Raw genomic sequence first — 25,879 nt, 5'->3', positions numbered from 1 at the left:
TGGGGCTCGGGTCTCGTGACCTCCTTCCACACTATTATTTGTGTAATTTCGGCATTTTACATTCACTGTTGCCGAGCATCTTTGGAGGTGTTCCGCTGCATCTGGCGCTGGTGGAAGGTGTGCTGCTTTAACTTTTCATACTACGGAATGGCTGCTCCTTCTGTGCCACACGAGCGCCTGTCCCGTCTGCATCTTCTTCGTGATAGGATGCTTGACTTCTATGGTACTTTGCCATTGGCGACTTTGAGCCTGGCTTATGGATTATCCTTCAGGTATTCCTACTTCACCTGCGTACAACCTGTATTGCACTGCCTGGATTGTCCCTTTGAATGGCCTCTGGATTTGTGCTTGACCAACATGCTGTCTCCGGTGCCGGATTTCGATCGACTGATGCGGCCCTTAGTGTCTCACGAGTTGTCCTGTTATGGTGTCCGGATCATGGAGTGTGGAGCGGCGCTTGGTATCCTGGGTAATTGGGACATCTCAGCGGCAGCCTACGACTTCTTGTCCATGAGCTATTTGGAGGAACATTCCGGGTGCCCTCAGATTGTGCTAGAGGCTCCGTTGTTTGGAGCACACGTATGTTCCTTTTCTTTACTCAATTGGATGGCTGAGACTTTTAGTGGCCCTGAAAACGATTGGCTGTTGGAAGCCGTGGCCACATATGCTGCCTATACATTCATGGATTGACTGGATAGTCGTCCATTGCGCCTGTGCTACTGGACAGCACCCTGGCGCGACATTCATTTCTTTTATTTCTCGTTTTTCTCTTCCTGATGGTCTGCTTGAGTTGTTTACTATATATGCATTGTGTTTTTTACAATTGTATGCTGCAATTAATTGGACTGTAGGACTTTGGCGCTGCATTGGTTATGCCCTGTCCTGCTCTGACCAAACTGAACTCTGCTTTCTCTCTTTTCTTGCCTATTACATATTGCTTCGCTCAAGGGGGCGTGTAGCGAGTTCTCCCTGCATACGAACATGCATTGTTCAGTTGGCATGACCGCGTTGAATGTTATGTAGCCATATTTGTGTCTTTGCACACGACACTGCGTTTACATGTTCTTTCTTGAATAAACTGATGACTCGAAAATTCCTTCAGACGAGTGCATTATGTTGTTCCCATCCCAAGCACTGCGCAGCGACCTTGGTCTGTACATGCTGTGACACACAGTCTGGAATTTTACACAATGCATGTTTTCCACTCTGGGTTGTTCGACCCACGATTTAGCCATGGCACACGCGCAGCTGCACATACCTGAAAGTTGGTGCTTTTAATATCACAGACATCATGTTTATTATTCAGACCGAAGGCGAGCCTTCCTGCGAGGAGACTCCTGATGCTCCTGTGATGTGATTTCACTGAGCTGATCTTTGAGGTATGGGGTCCCCTATTCAAGCCTGAGAGACCTTCTATGATGGCATGATTGTGATATTGGCTACTTGGTTAAGGGTAGGTGGTAGTATCCTCGGTATTTTCCGAATCGCTAAATACCACCTCGGTATTTACCGATTCGGTGGATTCCACCTCGGTATTTACCGAATCGGTGGATTCCACCTCGGTATTTACCGATTCGGTGTATTCCGATTCGTAATTACCGAATGTTACCGAATCGGTAACTGTTACCGAATTTTTACCTACATATAACTTACCGATTCTAATTTACCGATTCGGTACGGCTCGGTATTTACGAACCGGTAAAATTTATTTACCTACATGAGGCCCTTAATCTGCTACTTACTGTACATAAATATTATCCAGCCAGAACATAGTTGAAATATATCAGCACACTGCTGTTGTCTCAGTTTGAATCAATCTCTGAAGCACACTGCAATGTTCTCAAAAAGTAAATGTGCAGGCTCCTAGGGATACCTCTGCCCTGCACCTGTTTATAAAGAGCTCACAACACATCTAGTAGTTGTCTAGTCACAAGGAAACAAAACACATTCTTTTGAGATTGTATTATAGTCCCAGCCCTAGACCTTGAAACAGATGGCCAGTAGAGATCTTTCAGAAATGCAAACAGCCCAAAACACCTTACATCCAACTTAAATAGGGTTGGCCATATAATGCTCACTCTCAAAGCACTACACAGGCTCTTAGCAGTGGAAGATAATTTGTCATGATTTTGTACAGTTACACAAGGTTCAGAATGGGAAACCTCCAAAATAGCCGTCCAAAACATTCCAGAACTCCAGAAGCTTGGGATCAATCACTCTGAACCCGCCTGGGATCAGATCAGACGGATGCAAACGGTTCAGATTCAGGTCCTTCTGTGCACATGGCTCCTCACAATGGAACCCTTTCTGTGGTAAGTTTTGGCTAGAAAAGTAATTTCTGATGTTCTACAACACCTGCAAACTCACCTGAGTCTAGGGCCCTTAAATATTCAAGTTCCCAACTCCCCAAAAGCTTTGGAAAAACGTTATCCATTTCAAACTGGCAAAACGCCAAAGGCCAGTCTCACCATCTTTCTTCTGAGGTCCGAGATTGACCGCCCTGGGTATTACAAAGACTTATCTGTAGAAACATTGGGTTTTGATTGGAACATTGAGGCTACCTGAGCCCAGAAGCTGTTGTACCACTGCCTCAAGACATTCTCTTGCAATCTTTTCCTTTTGAACCATCCTAAGCACTCTGCTGTGTCTCTCAAGTGTGGGATGTGCTTTGAATAAATACAAATAAACTATATAGAAGACAGTGGGATCTTTCACCATACCAGGAAGGGTTTAGACCACTCAGAAACACAAAAGTTGGGATTAGCACCATCTCACAAGAACTGCTTTCGGAAATTGATGGCAACTTTGACATGGTACGAATACTATTAAATCTGTCACTGCCTTCAACACTTTTGATCATTCTGTGTAACAAGAGAGGTTTCAGATGCTTTGGACTGGAGTTGGTCTTTTCTAACAGATACATTGGACCCCATTTAAGTTATTCTTATGACCCATTTACAGTGTTTATCCAAGGAGGTACCATTTGAGGTATTCTCAAAGTATTTAGTCAATGTCCTTTCGTTTAACACATATTTCAAACAGATATCAAAGCTAATGGAGCATTTCAAAGGTTATATCTTAATGCAAATGACAGGAAATTCCCCTTAAACTCTCTTCCATTGCCATCAGCATTCCCATGAAAAATTGCTGTCAGGTTGAACAGGAACTACGTTAAAATTCATCATAGGAGAAGAGGTCTATTCCTCGCTGTGCTGAAGTCACTGGAAAAAGGTCAGCCAAGTAAAACAAGTAAGGAATACGGGTATAATTAGGAACACTGATCTTTCAACTGAGTCACAACAGTTTAAGTTGATTAAAGACATTGTTTTACCTAAAATATGTGAAGAAATTGACTCCTCTCTTACGCTTTCCTCATCAAGTTCAATTGATCAATACTCTTCCATCGCCCAAGGTTGACTATTTCAGCAGTGATGTTCTAGGTCTTTATAAGTTTCTATTGCTCTGACTCCAGAGGCTCAAGAATGGAGCACACAGTGTCGTAGCTGGTCTCAAATGTAGGTACAGTGTTACTTCCATAATGTGATCTCTACATTAGATATCAATTGAGGAGAAAATCCACTCCCAAGACAATGTGCATTACATCCCTTTGGCATGAGAGAGGTGCTTGATCTGTGCTAATCCTGAAGGAATGCACACAGCAAGCTTTCATTGGTTGGTGCAATGAACTGCTTTCTCTGTCATGGGTTTAGCGTATAGTGCAGTGGTGGTATATCGTGTTTCGTGAAGCTGTAGTTGTAACCAAACCTTGTTATCTGTATCACAGTGGTGAAGGCCTAAAGACCCACCAATGAAAAGTTCTGCTGGTACACGCTGACCCAGGATATGGCGCTAACATCTCCGCCCCTGTTTGTGTGTATGTCTTGGTTACCTGCATGGTGCATACAATATGTGTATGAGTGAATCACTGTAATCGAGGCCTGTGGGTTCCATTTTGGAAGCCCCTGGCCTGTTGATGTGCACATGATTGAGGTGGAGCTGTTCTCTGAGATAGTAGAAGTGCATTACTGACATTGCTGAAGCTACTGGGAGAAGACCTAGACATTAAAGTGGGGAAAGGAGAGACAAGCTTCCATTTAGAAATGTAATTAGATCCTTTATCTGCAAGAAGCTGCTGATTCGTTTTTCTAAACACGGCCATTTGGTAGCTGGTGGGGATGAAAGATGGGACTGCAGTCTCTATTGTTCAGAGTGTAAGGGGTCCTTTAGGTGACTCTCACAAGTCACTGTTAAGTGTGGCTGTTGACAGCCGGGTGTAAAACGCTCATACCTCTTTATGCCTATGTTATGGATGCTTTAACTTGAAGATTACCCTGCTGTTAGGAACATCACTCTAAACATGGGCCAATTCTGGAAGACAGCCTGGAAAGGACACAAGAAAAGAAAACAGACCCAAACAAGTTCTGAAAGTTCTGACAGAGGTTACACAACGCCCTATCTGCTTTATCTGCATACAAGTGACAGCTGCTGACCGACTTGTTCCAGTTTTAAGTTCTCTTTGGCCAAGGCACGGGTGCTCCACAGAGGACCCTGTGCAACCAGAGCTAGTGTATGTCTGACAGCCAGCTTCCCAGAGGTGAGTGGACATCACCTGGAGTCTGACCTGGAAGTAAGAGCTGTTTTCCTGTCCTCAAGGACCTGGAAGATGACCTGCCTGAGAAGAAGCGATAAGTAGTGAGCCAACGCTGCAGGAGGGGCTACCAGGTTAAGGACAAATCAGATTACGTCAGAGGTGTGCATCCATCAGCGCAGAAGACGAACAAGAAAGTGACTGACGTGCTCCTGAACTGAAGTGTCTCTTTCTTACCTGCTGTATCCTGTGCCGTGTCACAATCCTGAAGCATCCAAAGCAGACTGCAAAACTGTAATTCTGAGGCAGCAGGACGTTGGCACTGCCAAAGTGCCCAGGCTGAGTACACTGATGTGATCAGCAACATTGTGCCCCAAAGCGGATCAAGCCATTGCACCACGTTAGAGAGTAGTCAGAGCCACCCTGCTGTATAAATAATTCTGAGCGTGGCCTGTGGACCTCTGACCCCAACCAACTCAACCATTGCACGGAAGAGGACCTGCAACCATTGAGGACCATCGGCAATGCCGGAGCCTGCAGCCTGCAAATAACTAATGAGGGGTGCCAACCGCACTCCTGTTTTTTAACTGTGTTTAACTGAGGAGTTTTTAAGGTTATAGAATTGGATTCAATGTGTGCTGTTGAGTGCTTGCGGTCCAGCCTCTAGACCAGTACTAATCTAGTGTAGAATGGGTGCGAAAGAAGTCCGCGCCCCTCACTCAACGCAATGTTAAAAAGTCCCTAAGGTTTCAATCCCTAGTGAATAGAAATAACCGCATAAATCAAAATTTCTTGCTTTTTGTCATGTCCTGACACAATTTATTTTTTAAATGTTAACTTGGTAAGTAATCATCTACATTATTAAATGCAAAATCAAACTACATGCAAAGCATATTACATCATATGCAGTACAGATTTGTCATCATACATTTGTTCACAAAGTTCCAAACAATAGAAAAACGCCCAATGCATTTCAGGAAGAGTCCCTTCCTCGGGGGCTTATGATTTGCATGTTCTGTATGTGCTTCTTATCAAACATTCTTCAAGACCCTCTGCTGGAACAGTAAAATGTGCAACAGTTTATAAATAATCTTCACAAAGATACCATATTTGCTGTATACAAAATGCCAACAATATAGTGTTTGTGCTTGCTGCCACTGTCTTCATTTGGTGACGTGAGTGTTAATAGTGCTAGAAAGCGTGACTGTTGGAAAAAGGAAAAGAGAGAGAAATCCCAAATTACCATAGCCCTGGTGCTACAATTGGTGTGACAATCTAAGATTAAGAACAAAGTGAAAGTCAACTCGCGTGCGAGTCAAATGTGGATTACTAGAAAAGACTCGAGTAAAAGTTATTAGGTTATAGCAAGAGAGCGAACTCATGCCATCATGCCGTCCAGAAAATACTCAAGGTTAAGAACATATTGTGCTAATTGCCTCCAAAAGAGGGTCTTGAAGAATGTTTGATAAGAAGCACATACAGAACATGCAAATCATAAGCCCCTGAGGAAGGGACTCTTCCCGAAATGCATTGGGCGTTTTTCTATTGTTTGGAACTTTGGGAACAAATGTATGATGACAAATGTGTACTGCATATGATGAAATATGCTTTGCTTGTAGTTGTTTTTGCATTTAATAACGTAGATGATTACTTACCAAGTTAACATTTAAAAAATGAATTGTGTCAGGACATATCAAAAGGCAAGAAATTTTGATTTATACGGAGCCTGCAAATAGGCAGCCCCCAGGTAGTGGTCCCCCACCTACTAAGACCAAAACTGGAGCTGGATTGTCGTTGCAATCGCAGCCAGCAAATGGTTCTTCAAAAAAAGGGAATGGAACCAGATGAGTGCTGCAGGCCCAGGGCTGGACTGGCAATATTAGCTCAATGGAACAAAAGCGGCAGCAGTGAGACGGGCGTGGTGCGTTCCACTCGCACCCCCCTCCTTTCCCACCCTCCAGGGGGGCTGGTCAAGCTGTTTGCCAGGGCTGGTTACGGTTCCCAGTCCGGCCCTGTGCAGGCCCCACCATGGCTGATGGTGACTTAAAGACTTACATTGGTGAGATTGAAACTACAAAACTGAGCCCACAAACTGTATAGACTAGAGGGCTAGCACTGCTCTTGTGATTGAAACCTGACACACTATCCCTAAACAGAGTTAAGGGAAAGTTAGGGAAGGTGAAACTTAAATCGTGAGTACAGGAGCCCCACGCCAGTCAGTGCCTGAGAATTGTATTGTGTACTATTTCAGTTTTGAATTTATTACTATCCTTTCTTCTCTAAAAGGATAAGCACTCCTCGGGTTGGATTGGGTGATTTTGAGTTCTGAGATTGATGCACCCACGCACTACTTCCCTGAGAAGCCTCAGACTGCTTGCCACCGCTACCACTGAGAGTGAAGTGCTGAAGAGTTTGTAAGGGCCCAGTTTGCAAAGCCATTGTAGGACAGTGCCCGGACTTCAGAGGCAAATGCCCCGCACCTGTGGCTAAGTACTACCTTTTGCTTCATTGCCCCAGTCGGGGTCTGACAAGAAGTGCAAATGGTACATAAATGCATGACCCATGCATTTCATGGACCCCGGTTTCTTTAGGATTCCAACATTCTGGAAGAAGTGAGAAGGGAACCATTCCTTTTCAGCGATAGCCGCTATGAGTGACTGGAATGCCTTGTGAAATACCTAAAGCTAATAATGGATCAAAACTCTTTTATGAAACTTCTTAAAACAGCATTTTTCTCGGGCAGGCCTAGGTGTCGTGCCCTGGCAGAACTAAAGTCAATACATAAATCGGTATTCTTTTGCTGTTCCAGGAAGCCACTGGCTGAGGTCGGTTTTCTTTCCAAAATTCTGATAATTTGGCACAACCATAAACTCAGGCCTTGATAAATGGTGATTCGTTGCTACTACAACCTCACTACTTTGATGCTGGCTGTTTGAAATGTTGGGTTCCCATTTCCTGTCTTTGCCCTGAGTGCCACTGAAAAATAGTTGAAATCCCTGCTGGCTGTCTTGGCTAAGAGGCCATGGATTGTGTGGGTATGACATTGGTACTACTTTCTAGTCATACAGAATAGGTGCTGCTACTAGCAAGCAGGACATTAAGGATTGAATTGACATAAGTCCCCTGTTCTCGCTATGTGATATCTTTGGGAAGCAGTGTACATCCCTATAAATTACATAAAGTCAGTTAAATCACTCATCTAACCGTCTAGAAGCGTAAACTGTCTGTTCTCTGTTCCGGAGTCGAGTTTGCGTTTTCAACACCCACCTTAAACCCCCTCGCACTGAGCTGGTGCTCCCTACAATTAGAGGCCAAGGCGACTTTAGCCTGTATTTATCTGCTGTGTCTTTTCTTGAATTCTTCTGTGATGCTGGCTGCTGCCATGTGCTACATTTTTAATTTCCCCGATTCTCCGAGACCTTTTCCTGGCAAATGTCAGGAGAGCACATTTCAACAAATGCCCGCGCCAGTCCCTGTAATTGGAAAAATTCACGTTCCAATACGCAGCCAGCCTGTGAACGCCCGCCGATAATTCTTACATCATCTCAATCACGTTGGGAACACGCAGTCTGCTGTGCAGTCGGGAAACAAACGTGCTTGTCTGGAATGTCACGCAGGTTATGTAAGAAGCGTGCGTCAGACGAGCCCACGTTTATTTAATTGACTTTAAGAAACCGCACAGTGGGCTCCGAATAAAGGAAGTATTTATTTTACTGCGTTCACCGGAAACTAAAATCTTTCTCAGAGGAACAGGTGCATAATGAGCTCAGCGCCAGCTTTGTCATGCTACCACGTGAGTGTGCTTTGGCTCTCAGTTATGTGGTTTCATAATAACCATGTTTTGTAGTACTTCTTTGATTTTAATGGCCCTGAGGCTAATGCTCTTCTTGCTCTTCTCGCTCGGTCTCGCTCACCTGAGTGACTGGAACCACAACATGTCACTCAAAGAAAGCTCTCGACGTCACTTCCTTTGGCGTCCCTCTGTGACATAGACGAGTAACTATTACTGATCTCTTTCTGGCTGAGCTGAGATGTTACCACGATGAGCTGTCCGGCCTCTGTACCTCTCACCTCGCAAATACCGCGGTCTTAAATCCCTCTCCTGAGCTGCTCCTATGGGCAGCAGCCGCAGCACCTATAGGCTGAGACCTGGATCCCTGTCAGCACTCCACAACCCTCACACCGGATGCCAAGGGGCGAGTAGTCCCTGTACATCTTATGTAATATCAGGGTCGGACAAGCCTATAGGGCAATCTGTCAGTGCCGGAAAAGCTGGTTGGACAGGTCAGTGTATGTGATGGTTATTGGGCTGTTTTAGGGCCTTTTTTTAGGGCCCGGGCAGCCTGTTTTGACAATTTTGCTAATATTTCCAGAAATATTTTCTGCAGCAATCAAAGATGCATGCAGTCTCCCATAGCTTGAAAAACACCTACACTGCTTGTCTTAAAAAGTTCAGAACTGCCCCAATTTGCAAATGTGGACCACTTTTTTAGCTATCTGATTCGATAAAGGGGGCCACTTTCAATTTGGTGCCCAGAACTTTTTCATAGTTTTTGTCCCAGTCCAACACTGTTTAATATCTACTCTCAGTGCACAGATCTCACTCTGGGTTGACCGAGATTGAACCATGAACAATAGTCAACATCGCCTGACGATCGACCCTGTAGCCCCACTCATGGATTTGAGCAAGAATAAATCTCTGTGCTCTCCAGTATTCCCTGGATATTTGAGACAAAAAGTCTCTCCATTCCTTATCAGACAGGAACCTGGGCAACTCTCACTCCCCGCCGCATTGTGGAACTCTTTTCCATAGGAGCTGAGATTAGAATGCTCGTAAACCATCTTTCGTAAAAAAAATCAAAACCTGTTTTTTCAGACAGCTCTAAATACATGGAGTACGTGTAGAACTTCAGTGAATGTTGAAGCAGAGCGTGGGGACACTACGAATAGCGTAACCAAGCCCTTTACAAAAACATTTTCATATCATCTCACTTTCAACTACCACGAGGGCTTTGTCCTAAGAACCTATCTGTGGTCTTACCGTGTACCGGGCTACCTGCAGGGTGACTGCAGTAACCTGGCCCATGGGTGATAGGACCGATGCAGCTCTCACTGTCCCCTTTATCCACTCTGGACTTATGGGATCATCTCCCAGGTCACGCAGATTTGAGACTGTACACTTTTCCTCACTATCACTTCTTGGCTCAGCGAGAAAAGTCCATAACCACTCTTATACGTGGAAACACTATGAAACATACTCTTGGAGAGCAAATTGGCACAAAACAAGCTCCCAGACAAGGCATAATTGCAAAACAAGCTCACAGACGAGGAAAATTGACAAATCCCCTCAAAACATGCTCCATCACATCAACTTTACTTAAAATCCATGGAAGCTCAAACTATTCCACAACTCTGCTATGTGGTCCCAGCATAGGTAGGATCCTCACACAGTACATCAATAGATATCTACTCAAGGAAAACCTTCAACTGCAAATCTTCACAACCACCCATGCAGCATATGACCTACAGCTGTTCTTGACAAGGACTCAGTGTGTCGTTGTGAATGAGTACCTTCCATCACCTGAGTGTGCACTACAGCAATTATTGTCTGTACAATAATCAATGTCCATCCAGGGGCTCAACGTATGTCCAGTGACTGAATGACAGTGCAGTAACTGAGTGGCAAAGAAGATGTGGCCTAAGGGCCAGAGCTCCCAACACTGGAATTAGGTAACCAGGTTCGAGTCCCAGCATCGGCTCAACATCCTGTAATTCTGGATAAATCATTACATCACCCCCTGCCCAACAAAATTCACAACTTGTGTAATGTAATCTAGTGCTCTAATGCCCATGGGTCAAGTTCGCAGAATATAAACTACAAAACGAAAAAAGACTTCCATCCCTTGTGCATTGCATGTAGTATATACCTTGCTGGAAAGCTAAAGAGCAGCCGTGAGGGTTGGGTTAACCCAAGATTGTTTACGAGAGACAATGTATGTTATTGCTTGTGGAGGATAGTACTTTCTGAAGACATGGGTCTTCTGTTCCTTGCTGCATGGCGGCAGCCATTTTGATGTTTATGGGAATGCTGTTCCAGATCTTGGATGCATAGGTGTAGAATGCCTACCATCTAGGTGTTTCTTTCTTACAGTTTTTCATTTATAGTCTTACAATGCGCTGGCTTCTGGTTTGGTTATTTCATCTGAGGTAGTCAATTTCGAGGCCAGGTTTGCAGAGGGGGCGGGAGTCTTTGATTTCCTTGTGGGTTATGCAGCTGGTCTTGAATATCATGCAGACTTGGAGGGGAAGCCAATGTAGATTCTTCATTTTGTGAGTAATGTGGTTAAACATCTTCAAGTCTTTGCTAAGTTTCGGCAAGCGGATTCCCCATTACGAAGACCGATTTACGGTCAGAATTGGTGCTCCCACATCCATCTGAAGGACCCATTTTTATGCGCCTTCTTTCTGCTTATCTATAGGCAGTTTCCTTACCTTCATCCAAGGACCCCACTTGGGGCCATGAATAATAATTTTCTTTTTTGGTATCACTAGGAGTTCCCTGACTAAGGGCCTGATTTAGATCTTGGCAGACGGGTTACTCCGTCACAACGGTGAAGGATATCCCATCCGCTGAAATATAAATCCCATTATATCCTATGGGATTTATATTTTGGCGGATGAAATATCCATCACGGTTGTGATGGAGTAACCCATCTACCGAGATCTAAATCAGGACCTAAATACCCTATTTATTCTCACAGCATTTGGTGTCACAAATTTTTTAGGGGTGTTTGAATTATGCATAAACCTGCAACAGGAAAATGGTAACAAATAAGGTTACATTGAGTATCTTGTAACTAACTGCAGTGGTTGATAGAACATACAAAGCCGATCCAATTCTGATTTTGATAGGTGCACTTTAGCGTTAATTACGTACAATTTTTTCACAATGTTAGGCCATGTTTTAGTATGGTACATAACCATCGAAGCACCTTACTGTTCTTTTGCACGAACTTATGCACAATGATATACAACGTTTTTTATAGTTTAATGAATTACAAATGGTTTTAGCCAATTGACACATCCTATTTTATTACGACCAATGAATTATTGTATCATTGCGGTATTAATGTTTTTGTAATAATTTGTATTAATCAGACAATAAGGACCAACTTACTTACTTAAATGCATATGGGCCTCCAGAGGGTTTAGGCAGGGGACAAGGTAACTATCTAAAAAGTACCTTTTCCTTAACATTTTTCAAAAATCCAACTTCACCATTAAAATAGAGTTTTAATAAATATTAGAAATAGCTGTTACAGTAAAAATAGCTATTGGGACTTTTTCACTGTACATGTCCTGTTTTTAAATACCATGCGCCCTGCCTTTTTGGTAATAAGGCCTATCAAGGAGTGATTTATAAATATTTAAAAGAAAGGTTTTGAGCTGTTAAAAGGGGGTTACTTTGACAGGTCTAGTTTGCCTTTTAAACCTGGACAACTGTGCTATAGATGACATTCCTGCATCAGTTTGCCCTGCCACTGCAGTGGGTGGCACAATCGGTATCTGCAGCCCATTAGTAACTTTCAACTTACAGGCCCAGGGAACACTCTGCACCATATACTAGGAGCGTATAGGTATGTTAAATTTGTCAATTATGGGTATGACAATCTCACCATGTTGAAAGGGGTAACACATGCACTTTATCACTGGTTAGAAGCAGTAAAATGACAGTGCCCTAAAGCCAGCAAAAATATAGGGCAAGCAAAAGGCTAAAAACCCATGGTGACCCTGCAGAAAAGGCAAATTTCCTACACCCATTCTGACACAAATGTGCCTCTATTACTTTAGAGGCACAATCTCATTGAATTCAACTAGGCCATCGGCCTTGTACTAAGTATTTCGACTGCCGCTAAGCCAATGGATTTCGTTAATGGAGTTGCAGTCAGTAAGTAAATGTACACCCGAACTCTGAACTGACATTGATTTGTTGGATGTACACTCAAGGCAGTGGTTGAACATTCGGTCACTGAACAGAAACACGTGTGACAGGATTAATATTTAATGACTGGGTATTCAATCACTAAATGTGCACTTATTTGTCGGTTTGCGACTCACTTACTATAAAGGGAGTGCATGGATGGTCACTCAGTGAATGGTCTCATTTAGTGGATGGACCCTAATTGACTGTATCTGCACTCAGTCACAAGAATGAAGCCCAGTGACTGAGAGCAATTCACTGACTAGGTTTTTCCCACTGGCGCTTTTTACAGATTGGTAGCCCCGACTACACTATAAAGCTGTCCCCTTATTGGTTTGTCCTGATGACACCCTATATCTAATACAGAGACGAAACGTCGTTGACACTACACACACATACACACCTAATAAGCCAAACTCAGGAACAGGCTTTGGATTATTGTATCTAACAAGTAATACATTCATGGTTGTTTGTTTTCCACAAAACTCACTTTTTGTGTGTATTACTTGTACTTGATTGTTGATTGTTTGGCTTAGGGTGGTTCACTCTCAATTGGGCACAATGCACTTGTTTACTTTTTATATGTCCACTGCACTGACTGTATAAAGGATTATACTGGGAGTGATGGTCTGCTTTCATTTTTTAAATCAACACTAATTTTATCCAGCCACTGTTGCTGACTGAATTAATATTGTGATGAGTAATGATGCTAAGGAGAACCCTTGGGTTGTGCTTCGAATATTTTGCTAGGTCATGCTGCAATATGCAGGATCCCTTTCGGGGTGTCGGAAGGATGTCAAAGACGCAGCTGTGTAGAGCAGTGCATCAAATACGTGAGAGTGAAGCAAGGCTTGCACTGCTCTCCTGAAGTTCGTATGATAAAGGTTATGCTTTCTCTTTTTTCAGGAGGGCGAGCAGAAACTAAGCTGTCTTTGTTGACTTGGTCAAGTGTGCTTTAAAGTAGAGGTCTGTGCTGAGCGGGGCCTGCCAAGTAATGTTGCTTTGGCAGTCACCTGGCGAACCCATTTCTGTTCTGTGGAAGAGAGGTGAGCATGTATTTGCGTGAAAGTCATTCCACTGACTGAGTGCCCCGCTCATGACTGAATCCCATTCATCAACTTTGTGCTCATCATATAGCTCTGCAGCCAAACCCAGACCTAACTGCCCATCCAGCAGCTGAGTGCAATTAAATGACCGAGTGTCCATCCAGTAGTAACTGTAAGGCATCGATTAGTTTTGTCCAGTGACTAAATTCTCAAGTGACAATTCACTGACTCATGGTCCATCAAGTGATACCTGCCATTTCATCCAGAGGCACTTCTTGTACAGTGACTGATTACTAAACAGGTAGCTGAATACCTCTCCAGTAGATGGTTCCTATAAAGTAATGGGTGTCATCCAGGGATGAATATCCATCCAAGCACTTGGGAACCCAGAACCTTTAAAAAAATTAAGTGTTTATCAAATGTCCAAGGGTCTGCCAAAGGACTGAGTGTTCTTCGCTGACTTATTGGCAATTCTTTGCTTGGGTGAAAACCTAGTCAGTGAATTGCTCTCAGTCACTGGGCTTCATTCTTGTGACTGAGTGCAGATACAGTCAATGAGGGTCCATCCACTAAATGAGACCATTCACTGAGTGACCATCCATGCACTCCCTTTATAGTAAGGGAGCCGCAAACCGACAAATAAGTGCACATTTAGTGATTGAATACCCAGTCATTAAATATGAATCCTGTCACACGTGTTTCTGTTCAGTGACCGAATGTTCAACCACTGCCTTGAGTGTACATCCAACGAATCAATGTCAGTTCAGAGTTGGGGTGTACATTTACTTACTGACTGCAGCTCCATTAAAGAAATCCATTGGCTTAGCGGCAGTCGAAATACTTAGTACAAGGCCGATGGCCTAGTTGAATTCAATGAGAGTGTGCCTCTAAAGTAATAGAGGCACATTTTGTGTCAGAATGGGTGTAGGAAATTTGCCCTTTCAGCAGGGTCACCATGGGTTTTTAGCCTTTTGCTTGACCCTATATTTTTGCTGGCTTTAGGGCACTGTCATTTTACTGCTGCTAACCAGTGATAAAGTGGATGTGTTACCCCTTTCAACATGGTGAGATTGTCATACCCATAATTGACAAATGTAACATACCTATACGTTCCTAGTATATGGTGCAGAGTGTACCCTGGGCCTGTAAGTTGAAAGTTACTAATGGGCTGCAGATACCGATTGTGCCACCCACTGCAGCGGCAGGGCAAACTTGACTGCAGGAATGTCATCTATAGCACAGTTGTCCAGGTTTAAAATGAAAACTAGACCTGTCAAAGTAACCCCCTTCTAACAGCTCAAAACCTTTCTTTTAAATATTTATAAATCACTCCTTGATAGGTCTTATTACCAAAAAGGCAGGGCGCATGGTATTTAAAAACAGGACATGTACAGTGAAAAAGTCCCAATAGCTATTTTTACTGTAACAGCTATTTCTAATATAATTTTAATGGTGAAGTTGGATTTTTGATAAATTTTAAGGAAAAGGTACTCTCTGGAGGCCCATATGCATTTAAGTAAGTAAGTTGGTCCTTATTGTCTGATTAATACAAATTATTACAAAAACATTAATACCGCAATTATACAATAATTCATTGGTCGTAATAAAATAGGATGTGTCAATTGGCTAAAACCATTTGTAATTCATTAAAACTCTAAAAAACGTTGTATATCATTGTGCATAAGTTAGTGCAAAAGAACAGTAAGGTGCTTCTATGGTTATGTACCATACTAAAACATGGCCTAACATTGTGAAAAAATTGTACGTAATTAACGCTAAAGTGCACCTATCAAAATGTAATCAGAATTGGATCGGCTTTGTATGTTCTATCAACCACTGCAGTTAGTTACAAGATACTCAATGTAACCTTATTTGTTACCGTTTTCCTCCAGTTGCAGGTTTATGCGTAATTCAACCACCCCTAAAAAATTAACAAAGGTTCTTTCCAGATAGAAACATTATGTATTGTTTCATTACGAGTAGCATTGAAAAGAATATTACTCTACTCTACAACGGTCTATGAGGATTTTAAGTCTGATTTCAACATATTATCAGCCAAAAGCATGAACTTGGTAAATTGACTAATCAACTTGTTTCCGTCTGGGAATTTTCCATAGACTTACTAGCTTCCCTGTCATGAATGACTGGTCTAAAACCCTTGGCCCATGCCCATGCGATGATTTGTCTCAACAGTCTACTTTGCACACGCTCTTATCTTGTAGATTTTATTCAGTTCCCAGAAAAAGATGGATTGTTCCCATTTTAAATACTCTGGGCTTGAGACAATGTCGCACAGCTTTTAGAACGTTGCAGTTGTTAAATTATTAAATGTTTACTAGCCCTCTAGCAATGTATTTGAAATGTGTGATCAAATTTAGAAAAACATTGTGGAATATGAGCCTGGCTTCTAACACATGATTTTTAACGCTATCATTTTAATACTATGAAATGTTTACCAACTTCTGGTTACGTATTTGTAAAATGTGAACAAATCTAGAAAAAATTTGAGATATGAATCTGGTTTTTAAATGCTGATTTTACATTCTTTTTAATTATGTAATATCAACGTGATTGGACTTTTAAAAAAATGTATTTGCTAAAATTGTGCTTTTTATGATTTATATGTTAAATTGAATGAAGCATATTTTGATTTGATTTGGTAAGACTAATCAAATGAGTTGAATTCCCAGATGAACAGAGTATTATTGCTTGGCGGCATGTTCTCACACCAGATTCAATAAACAGAGGTTTCAACAAAGTTTATTGTGCTTGAAGTAGGCGAGGACAGACACACACTATATGCAGTAGAGATTCTTTTGAGAAGCCACAGTTGTATTCATCTTGGGGTGTCTTCCTTTGTTGTATACCTGCTAAGACTTATCTTAAGAAATAATTCCCTTGAGAATGGTTGAAGGTGAACTCGTAAATAAGGTTGAATCTCAAGTTTTTCAAACAAATAATAACAGTCCAAGCATACTTTTTTACCACTAATGCCTCTTTATCAGATATAAAAGATAGAAAGTGTGAATATGCAAACTTTTTTTTAAAACAGACTGTCTCGCTAAGATTTGACTTAGTAGGCCGAACTCCAGTCAGATTTCCGCATAACCAATGCTATTCAGGATCTTGAAAATAGATTTAAAAGCTTTAATTTGGAGTTTGTCCAAGAGTTTGGAGTCAAGGCCTCAAAAGATTTCTGATCCACAGGTCAGTCTTCTTAGCCTTCATGACTTTTACTAAACGTTTGTGGCTAGGACATGAAAGCTTGTCACACAGGATTCTGAAAGCAAAGATAAGTGAAGAATTGAATTAGTTAGTAGTTTGCATTTGTTCTCCCACGTCTGTCAGCTTGTAATTAGTATTTGATTAGGCATGTATGGGTGTGAAATGCCTCCCAAGAGCAGAAATGATCCCTCAGAACCCGACATAATATGCAGGGTGGGGCTGTGAGCATCCATTTTGATATTACAGTGTTGAATCCTGCTTGACTATCAAATCCTGCTTGGCAGGTCTGCTGGGGTTTTACATGTAAATCTTGAAGCACACTTGAAAGAAGCCTTTCTTGGCATGTGCAAATGTCAACTGACACCTGGACCAGGCCGTTGTTTTATCTGCCAAGCCTGGCAGCTCTAATCACAGCGGGCCTCTTTTTGACATTACAGTATCAAATCCTTCTGGAATGTCAAATTCTGCTTGACAGAACTGCTGGGGTTTACATATAATGCTTGAGGTGCTATTCAGGAGGCAAGAACAGGATGCAAACATTTTTTTGTGTGTCCACTGTCTGGATACCGGAAAACACAGCTTTTTCTATCACACTTGTGTCTCTGGGTTTAATGGGGGTACAGTGACTGCTTCAAACTGGATTTTAGTGTTAGATGTCGGAGGACACTAGGGTTACCATAGTATACTCTCCACACACCCCTGCCCTCAGAGCCCAAGTTTAGTGTGACCGAAAACTTCTGCCATCTTGAAAATTCCCAAAGTGGGTAGGGTGCTCCAGGAGTCATTCCCACTAGTTTGCGCCAGGCATAAAGGTGGCTCCTCCATGCACTGACTACAGAACCCTCCTGGACCTGAACCTACTGTCTGTGACCTGAGAGGAACCCTGAAAGGAATGGACCTGAGCTCTCTGTTGTCCAGGAAACAGAAGTGGACTCCAATTGTGATAAGGCTGACCGCCTGTTAAAGCTATGGGGATAGAACAAGCTACACAAGGTGTTTTCTGCAACTGCACAGCTGAACATTGGCACCTGGACTGGACCCTGCTGTGTGGCTTCTGCCTCACACCCCATGAGACTCAAAGCGCCTGCCCTGAGTCCCTGGGAGGCTTTAGAAGTGTACTCCATTAGTAGATTGGGATCTAAAGTCAGAAGGTAAAATAACATATGGAGTAGAAATAGACATTAATGAGGTAGATATGTGTGGCCAAAAATTACAATCAGGTTTTGTGGGAGGATATTTGTTAAACAGGGAGATGGGTATATTGTTAACCTTAAGATGGACTATTAACCAACGTCCCTCATCATCTGAGTTCTGAGATGGAAAGGAAACCTTAAGCTTTTTATGACTTAGGATCAATACCCCATTTCTTTTACCCATACCTGGAGAAGAATACACATTTCCTACCAATTGGCGTTTAAGCTTTAAAACTTCTGAAGCAACTATATGAGATTCTTGTAGAAATACAATATCTGATTTAAGGTTAGATAAATGGGTAAGAACTCTTTGCCTTTTAATAGCGTACCCAAACCTTTAATATTCCGGGAAACAGCCCGCAATATCATTTAAAAAAAATACAGAGAGAGTAGACAAAATCACAGCATAAGTAATGGAAAAAACTTGTAATAAATAAAATGACAAAAGGTAAAACGCTCAAATAGAAATAAGATATTATAAGAAATTAAAGAAAATGTGAAACAGAGAGGGAAGAGAAGACAGAAAGGGAGAAAAAAGAGTGATATAAGAAAAAGGAAAAGAGGAAATAGAAACAGTAATTAAAAAGAACAATTAAACTTACCAAAGATTCGAAAATGAATGGAGGGTGTTGAGGCCACAAAAAGAAGACAGAACGGCCAGTCATAAGACTCCGGAGGGAACCACGAGGTGGGAAATATTCCAGACGAGTTATACAACACAGGCGAAAAACAGAGAAACAGCACCTGATAAGGTCAAACATAAGGGGAAAAAGACAATTATTTAAAGACATATCATAAACATATTATAGACAACAAAAAGACACAAGAATGAATATAACATAGCATTTAACACAATAAAATAAAGTTGTTATCAAGTAGTAGAGGATCTTGCAAACTCCATGGATTCTTCTTTACAGCTGTCAAGGAAACGTTGAAGTAGATTTGGGTCATCGTACGTAGTTGTTTTATTCTTGTAAGTTACTTTAGAGGCAAGGATGGATTAACCAAATCTGGCATTCAAGTCTCGCAATGCTTGTCGCATGGCTAAGAAGCATTTCCGTCTGTCTGCCGTGACTTTTGCGTAGTCTTGTGAGAAGAATAACTGGGATCCTTGCCATGATATGCGACGGTTGAGTTTGACTGCCTGTAAAACTTTCAGTAAATCAGTATACTTCAGAAAGTACAATATCACGCCTTTTGGTTTGCGCTAGGACGATAAAGCATGAGTAATGTGACAAAGCCTTGTGCTCTTTGTATATTTAAATGTGGGGATTCAGGAATCTCAAGGACCTGCGGAAGGAAGGTTTGAAAGAAAGAGATGGGATTGGAGCCTTCCAATACTTCAGCTAGGCCATAAATTCGCAAATTGTTGCGTCTGTTGCGATTTTCGAGGTTTTCCACCTGTTTTTGAAGTTGCGAGATTTCCCCTTTCATAGGATGAATCTGTTGAGAGGACATTTGTAGAGATTTTACTTGGCATTCCATTAAATTGATTTTGTTGTCTAGAGTAGACCATTTATCTTCCAAGTCTTGCAAGCGTATGTTTGTTTCTTCCATATAGGGCTTGAGAGCCCGTATCTCATCCAGGAGTAACTCCTGGGAAGCTGGTGGTGGAGAACCAGCTGGTGAGGGAGGATCTTTTTTAACTCGCTTAGTGGATGACGGTACTGAAGAGGACGTTAGCTTAGAATTGTTCTTCCCATTTGATAAAGAGGAATGAGCAGTAGTAGTAGGAGTAAACGTAGGTGTAGTATTCAATGGTTCCATAAGTGAGGTCGTTACAACCTGCTCTGAGTCCTCCATGTCACTTTGTAAAACAGAAAAATGATTTGACGTTGACAGTGCATTGAATGTAGGGCGCATATTAGAAGTAGGAGCTGAAGTAGCACCTTTAACAGGCTTGGTTCTCCCCATGAACATGAAGAAACACAGCAATAGAAGCGCAGTCTGTGAGAAAAAAACTGAAAGAAATTTGTGCCAAACGGTTCAACTAGAGAGAAGAATTGAAATAGTATATCCAGCTGTAATTATGGCAAATCCGATGAATATATATGTGTTCAAAACGTAATTAAAATATGCTAGTAGTATTTATACATGCTATAACGAGGCAGTCACACACCCAGCACAGAAGAAATAAGCATTTGTTGTGGGATATAAAAACAGGTGGCAAGAAACAGTCTAGGACTATATTTTTATATATTTTCTCCTCAAAAAAGGTGTAAATTATTGGTATTCAGCCAGCACCGTGAGGAGACTTGCAAGAGAAAAATTAAAATGACAGCCGCGAATCCAGTCACGGAAACGTGCCGCTGAATTCAATGAAAAATGTGCGGTATTCAGTCCTTACCGCGGGTGACACACGGCATCCTGAGAGGGAGAGAGAGTTCACGAGAAGAACCCTTAGGTAGAGGAGAGTGCTGAAACGCTGTCGCCAGCCGAGAAAGCGATTCCTCTCGGGCTCCGATGCAGAGCACTATCAGCCAGCCGCCATCTTCTATGGCGTCAAGCCATGTCCCCCTCTTGCTTTCTCTCTTGATCTCTCTTTCTCAACATAGGTATGAAACTCAGGACTGGATGACGAGGGGCATCTGGAAAGTATGAACAGATATAGGAATGCTGTAAGTACATTCCCTATTTGCATCTATTGAAACATGAAAATGCAAAGTCGAAAGCTGGGCACTTTTGTCCTACTCTGTCTCTCAATCTCTCCCACTCAAAAACTGAAAAGATGTGAAACAAGGCACCATTGTTTTTTCACCTCAAATCCCTTTTTCTGTCACTGAAAAGATACGTTCACATTGTGTCTGTGAGCGTTCCTATAAAAACAAACAAGCAAAAATTACTCCTATCCCTACAAAAATGATGAAAAGGATACTTTTAAAAAGGAGACGTTTCAGTCAATCAACTGGTTACGTAGTCCTTGGGTCTCAATGTGTGTTAATAACTCCCTTTGCTTCCCCTGAGTTGTCTATTGTAGACGGGGATGATCTAAGCAAACCCTTGCAAAGCTCAGAGGAGCGTCAGCCCTTGTGGAGAGTGTTGCGAAATGCTGCTGAAACCTAACACATTATACTGCACACCCAGTTGGACGGTCCCACACTCATGTAGTAACCCGAAAATGCATCTGTTACTGGGATGACAGGGATCAAATAGCTGCTTCTGTTAAATAACCATAAATGCTTTAATTTGGCTCAAAAGCAACACTGTTCACTGGTCTCTACTTTTTAATACCCTGTACACCCCCCTCACTTGACAATAAAAAAGTGGGGACTCTTTTATGTTTAAGTGAGAACATTGATCTGAAATCTTGTTTGTTTTCTCTCAGGACCCCACTACCAGTTTTTCTCAGGGAAGCTGAAGACTATGGACCCGATTACGAGTTTAGCGGTCTTGGGGTGGCCCGCCACACCACTGCCCTGCTCCAGAACTGATAAACAGAGCCGCTGCCCGCCCTACAGATAACATGTTTTTTGTGGTCTGGCCTGCAAGTAGCATGGCAGTCCTGCGGTGTGCCTTTCAAAGGCATCTATGTATGCTATAGCAAGGCACCACTGCCGGACCACCACAGCGTGTTCCAGGACAGCATGGACTGTGAAGTCCATGCGGTGCTGGAACTGGGGTTGCATGCACAAAGGGGGGCACAACATGTGCCTTCCTGCATGCACCCCCATGCAGGGGGCACGAAGGGGCCCTGTATGCCCCCCCTTTGCTTCATGACTGTCAGCAGTTTCATGGAGGGAGAACCTCCATGACACTGCTGGCGGTCCTGAAACTCCTAATATGCATGACGGAGCCACAGCAGCACGCCAGCATATTGTGAGCCCCTGACCACTGCAGGACTGCCAAGGAACGTGGTTCCATGGCGGGTGCGGCAGTCCAATGGCAACTGATTGCCAAAGTTATAATACAGTGGTCGGACTGCCTGTGCAGCAATGGCTGAACTGCCACCGTCACACCTCGCGAGTCTGGTGGTCCTCGGACCGCCAGATTTGTAATCAGGAACATAGTTTGGTCATGGTAGCCCACTTACCTATCCCCCCACAGGCCCCTCAGTATCATCCTGCTTTCCTCCCAAATTCAGGCATTATTTCCACACTCTCTTCATTACAAATGTAAGGTGGGCATAGTGGAAGGGAAGCATGTATATCTAAAGGCTTAAGTGAACATTGTGAAACCAGAAAACTGGAGATCAATCCCGGTGTTCCCACTTGACCAAAGGCAACTGTTTTATTTCACTCTGCTTCCTTTTTCTTCATTCTCACATATAAGAGGACCAAGAAATACATGACTTCAAGATGCGTGCTGTACAAAACCTCTTGTGTTTTATTTAATAAACTATAATGTTGTCCATGTATAATAATAACCCAGGCCATTCAGAGGGTGCACATAACAACTGATTTGCTTCTTAGTTCACTATTTGCATTGTTGCCAGGGTGGGGAGAAGCATGAATGTTTCTAAATTCATATTTGCAAACTTTCACTTTAAAAAAATACTTTTCAATGCACTGATATAGTCTGATGTACTAAGGTAAAAAGCTTCTGCATGTTAATAAAATACAACTTTTTAATTTTAAAAGAGACTTTATCATATTTTTACATGTTTGTTGCAAGATGGTTTTTAAAAATGAAACTGTTCCTAAAGTTAAATGGTTTAGGACACATTAGTTACTGCCTTTCTTTAATTTTAGTTAACCTGTAAATAAATACTTGCTAGTTATTTTAAACATCTTTCTGAATTGGGAAAACAGCTGCCCAACAGTGCTGCTGACCAGGGGGCTGAATCTGTTGGTCAGAAGGGTGGCCTTTCCTGCACAAAAACAATCCTGCCTACAACGCAGGCACCCTTGCAACATGACGCAAGAGTAACTGCACTGGTGCTAGGCAGCCAGACCTGCGCCAGCGCTAAGAAAGTACAGGAAAGAGCTGTATTATGGTAAATACTGCAAATTTTTCCCCTTTACATTTCACGCAGAGCAGCAAAGTGACTTGCTGCATTGGGCTGCGTGAAAGATGATGAATCTGCCCCTCAATCTTAATTAAAAAAATTACAATGCTCAATAATAGGACTTCAAATAAAACATTTATATTCAAAGCGAAACTAAAAATGTATCAAAGGCTTTCTTTTACACTCCCCAGGCCTCTAATGCTGTCATTAAACCAACCACAAGGGATCCCTCAGATCCTCAGTTGAAGAGCAAAAGCTCTAGCTCTGGAAATACTTAGAAACACTATAAACGTTTCCTGGGGACATGTTGTATACAGTTACTTTTAATAAATGATTTATGGGAGACTGCTACACTCCATGCAGCCCCCACAACACTCTTGTAGCATGTTGGTGGTGCCCCTGTCCAAACTGAAGCACCACAGAGCAAGAAAAAATTTGCAAATTAGCCCACAAAGGTCATTATGGGACACTCCTTGCACAGAGCAGTGAATAAATGAGCAGCTTTGGCTGCTTTTTTACTGTAATTAATACAGCCTTATGCAGCATTCACTTTTTGGGTGCCCCAGTCTCACCCCTGAGCCCCCACATCTTGCTGTTGCATTAGGGGGTCCACGCAGGGGCCCCAAAGTCTGCAGTCATGCCAGCTCTCTACACGCAGCTCCATTCCTCTGGAGCCATGCAAGTGCCGGCAACATTCCCTTTGTGCTCCCGCCGGTTGAGAGCAGCCTTTTCTCCTGGCTTCCGCTGTCAAGAGCAACACATTCTTCACTTGCTCACCTGCTCACATTGAGGATGGGCAGGGCACTGGAATCTCTACTCTATCACTGGTGATGAGGTCCCTGGGACAGTGATGTGTCAGGCCCTGGGGGATGGGCCCCCGGGATCATAAGTTGGCACAGACAAGTGAGACTTACGCCCCCAGGAAATAAAGAAATATGTGTGAACCCCTGTGCCTTTGGGGTCATAGGTCCCTACCCCACCAGGGGACCAAGTCTCTGAGTCCTGTAATGGCCACCGTAGCATTTCTGTTAATGTTTCTGCCAGCCAATCAGTGTGCTCACTGAAAAAAAAACCTCAACCAATCAGAAGGCGTACATTTTTGAACTGCAGCCCAACTGTCAATATATAAATAATGTTTTAACCTTAAGTAATCCAAAATTACCAAACGGATTTACACCAAATCTCAAAAATCGCAAAAACACGATTTCTGGGTAAAGATCTATCTTTTTGCCAAATTTGTCAAAATTCTGTTCAGCTGTTTTGTCTGTAGCGCTGTCTAAATTTCCCTTTGGAATAGCTCCCTACAACCTTTTCCTTAGCTCCCTATAGTACCTAGTTTAACACATTTTTGGTCCATGTTTTCGAATCAGTCCTATTTCAAAAGGAGAAAAACTTTAGCCTAAAGTAGACTTCATCAGAACCAAATTGACTGTCATACATTGTGAGATTTATGAGCCGATTTAATTTCCAGTTAGAGTAATCGCAAGGCTCCAGTTCTACAAATAGCTAGATCCAGAGTCGCTGCTAGATAGGATGTGGGCTAGCTCCTTTAAGGTGGCCATCCACAGAAGGAAAACAAAGCTCTTACCCAGCCTTGTGGCACTCCACCATACGCACATCGTACAACCCCACTGTGACAATCTCATTCCTACAGCTCCATTGGTAGGAAGTAGCATTTTAGGTCGACGGTGTCTTCTCCAGTGGAGCCCTGGCCCCCTCTTGGTTAACTAAGTGAGTAGTACTTTCCTAGTAATAGGCTTCTTATAGAAGTGAAAGACAGGTCTATTGTTGGCACTAATGCTCTAGTGTAAAAATAGATGTGATTGACATCTGTTTCATCAAATGAAGACTCCATTTATGTCTTCTGTGTAATAAAAGCCATTGACTTTTTTGTCTCTATATAGAATGTTGGAGGCACACAGGATGGAACAATGTCAAATGCATTTCGGGAACCTGGCCAGCAACAGGCACTCCTGACGCCTCCTAACACACCTGATCATCGGAGCCCATCTAATCCACACAACATTGCACCTGGTAAGGCTCGTCAATACACAAGGAACTGTCGACTGACTGTCATTAATACCAATTTGATGATGCAAGGTGGTACGTAAGACATCTGATTTGTGAAGAATGCATGATATTTTGTAGCCACATTCATCGTCACAATATTATAATTAAAGAATATCTCTGGCTGTTTTGGCCAGGTTGCAATAAAATCTTTTGAGGTTTTATCAGTTACCCACAAAATACTACTTGATATCAGCACTCACTGTAGTTTCTACATATTTGCTGAAAAGAGTGTGTGTCTCTGTGTGTGTTAGCTACTGGTAAACAACATAGGCAATTTTCGGGAACGTAAAAAAGCAACAGTGGTACCATTATCATAGAGAAAATACTAAGGCATAGGAATGAGGAGACAACATTTTGAGACTGTCAATACCATAGCAGGGAACAAGTAAGGCTTGGAATAGAGATATCTCAATAAGTATAAGAACAACATTCACTATCCAATCAGAGTAGCCGCAAATGAGCACACACTCTTCCCTATTCTTTGTCACAGCCCTGATGTAAATGGGTGGGCTCCACCCTAAAGTAAGGCTCTCATAGATGTCACCTTTAATTACAAGAAAACAAATTATTCCAGGTTTGCTATGGTAGCCAGAGGCAGCGTTGGGTCACAGTAGCCATCCTTCTCCCATGCTGGAACCAGGCTTGCTTGTGCATGTGTTGACTATTAGACCTAGAAGCCCCAGCAACTTTCAATCTAGCATCCCACTGTGCATTGATTTTACCTCTCAGTGATGTCAGTCAGGCTTTGATGGCCTGCGTTCCATCTGACAACACAAATAATCAAGATGAGAAAGTCACATTCATTAACTCATGTTTACCAACTGCAAGCCA

At 42.5% G+C, this 25,879-nt stretch overlaps 1 protein-coding gene across 1 annotated transcript in view; it reads left to right on the top strand.

The window, feature by feature from the left end:
- The window catches only part of MYOZ2 (myozenin 2), a 234,409-nt gene that overhangs the window by 93,288 nt on the left and 115,242 nt on the right, over window positions 1–25,879 (top strand). Inside the window, exon 4 of the mRNA XM_085634316.1 lies at window positions 24,883–25,012. Coding sequence (XP_085490442.1) covers window positions 24,883–25,012 — 130 coding nt within the window. The remainder of the gene's footprint in view (window positions 1–24,882; window positions 25,013–25,879) is intronic.

The sequence above is a fragment of the Triturus cristatus genome, chromosome 2_1, assembly GCF_964204655.1.
Source record: "Triturus cristatus chromosome 2_1, aTriCri1.1, whole genome shotgun sequence".
Classification (NCBI taxonomy): Eukaryota; Metazoa; Chordata; class Amphibia; order Caudata; family Salamandridae; genus Triturus; species Triturus cristatus.
The sequence above is the reverse complement of the archived record's forward strand: the minus strand, read 5'-3'. Positions and strand labels throughout refer to the sequence as shown.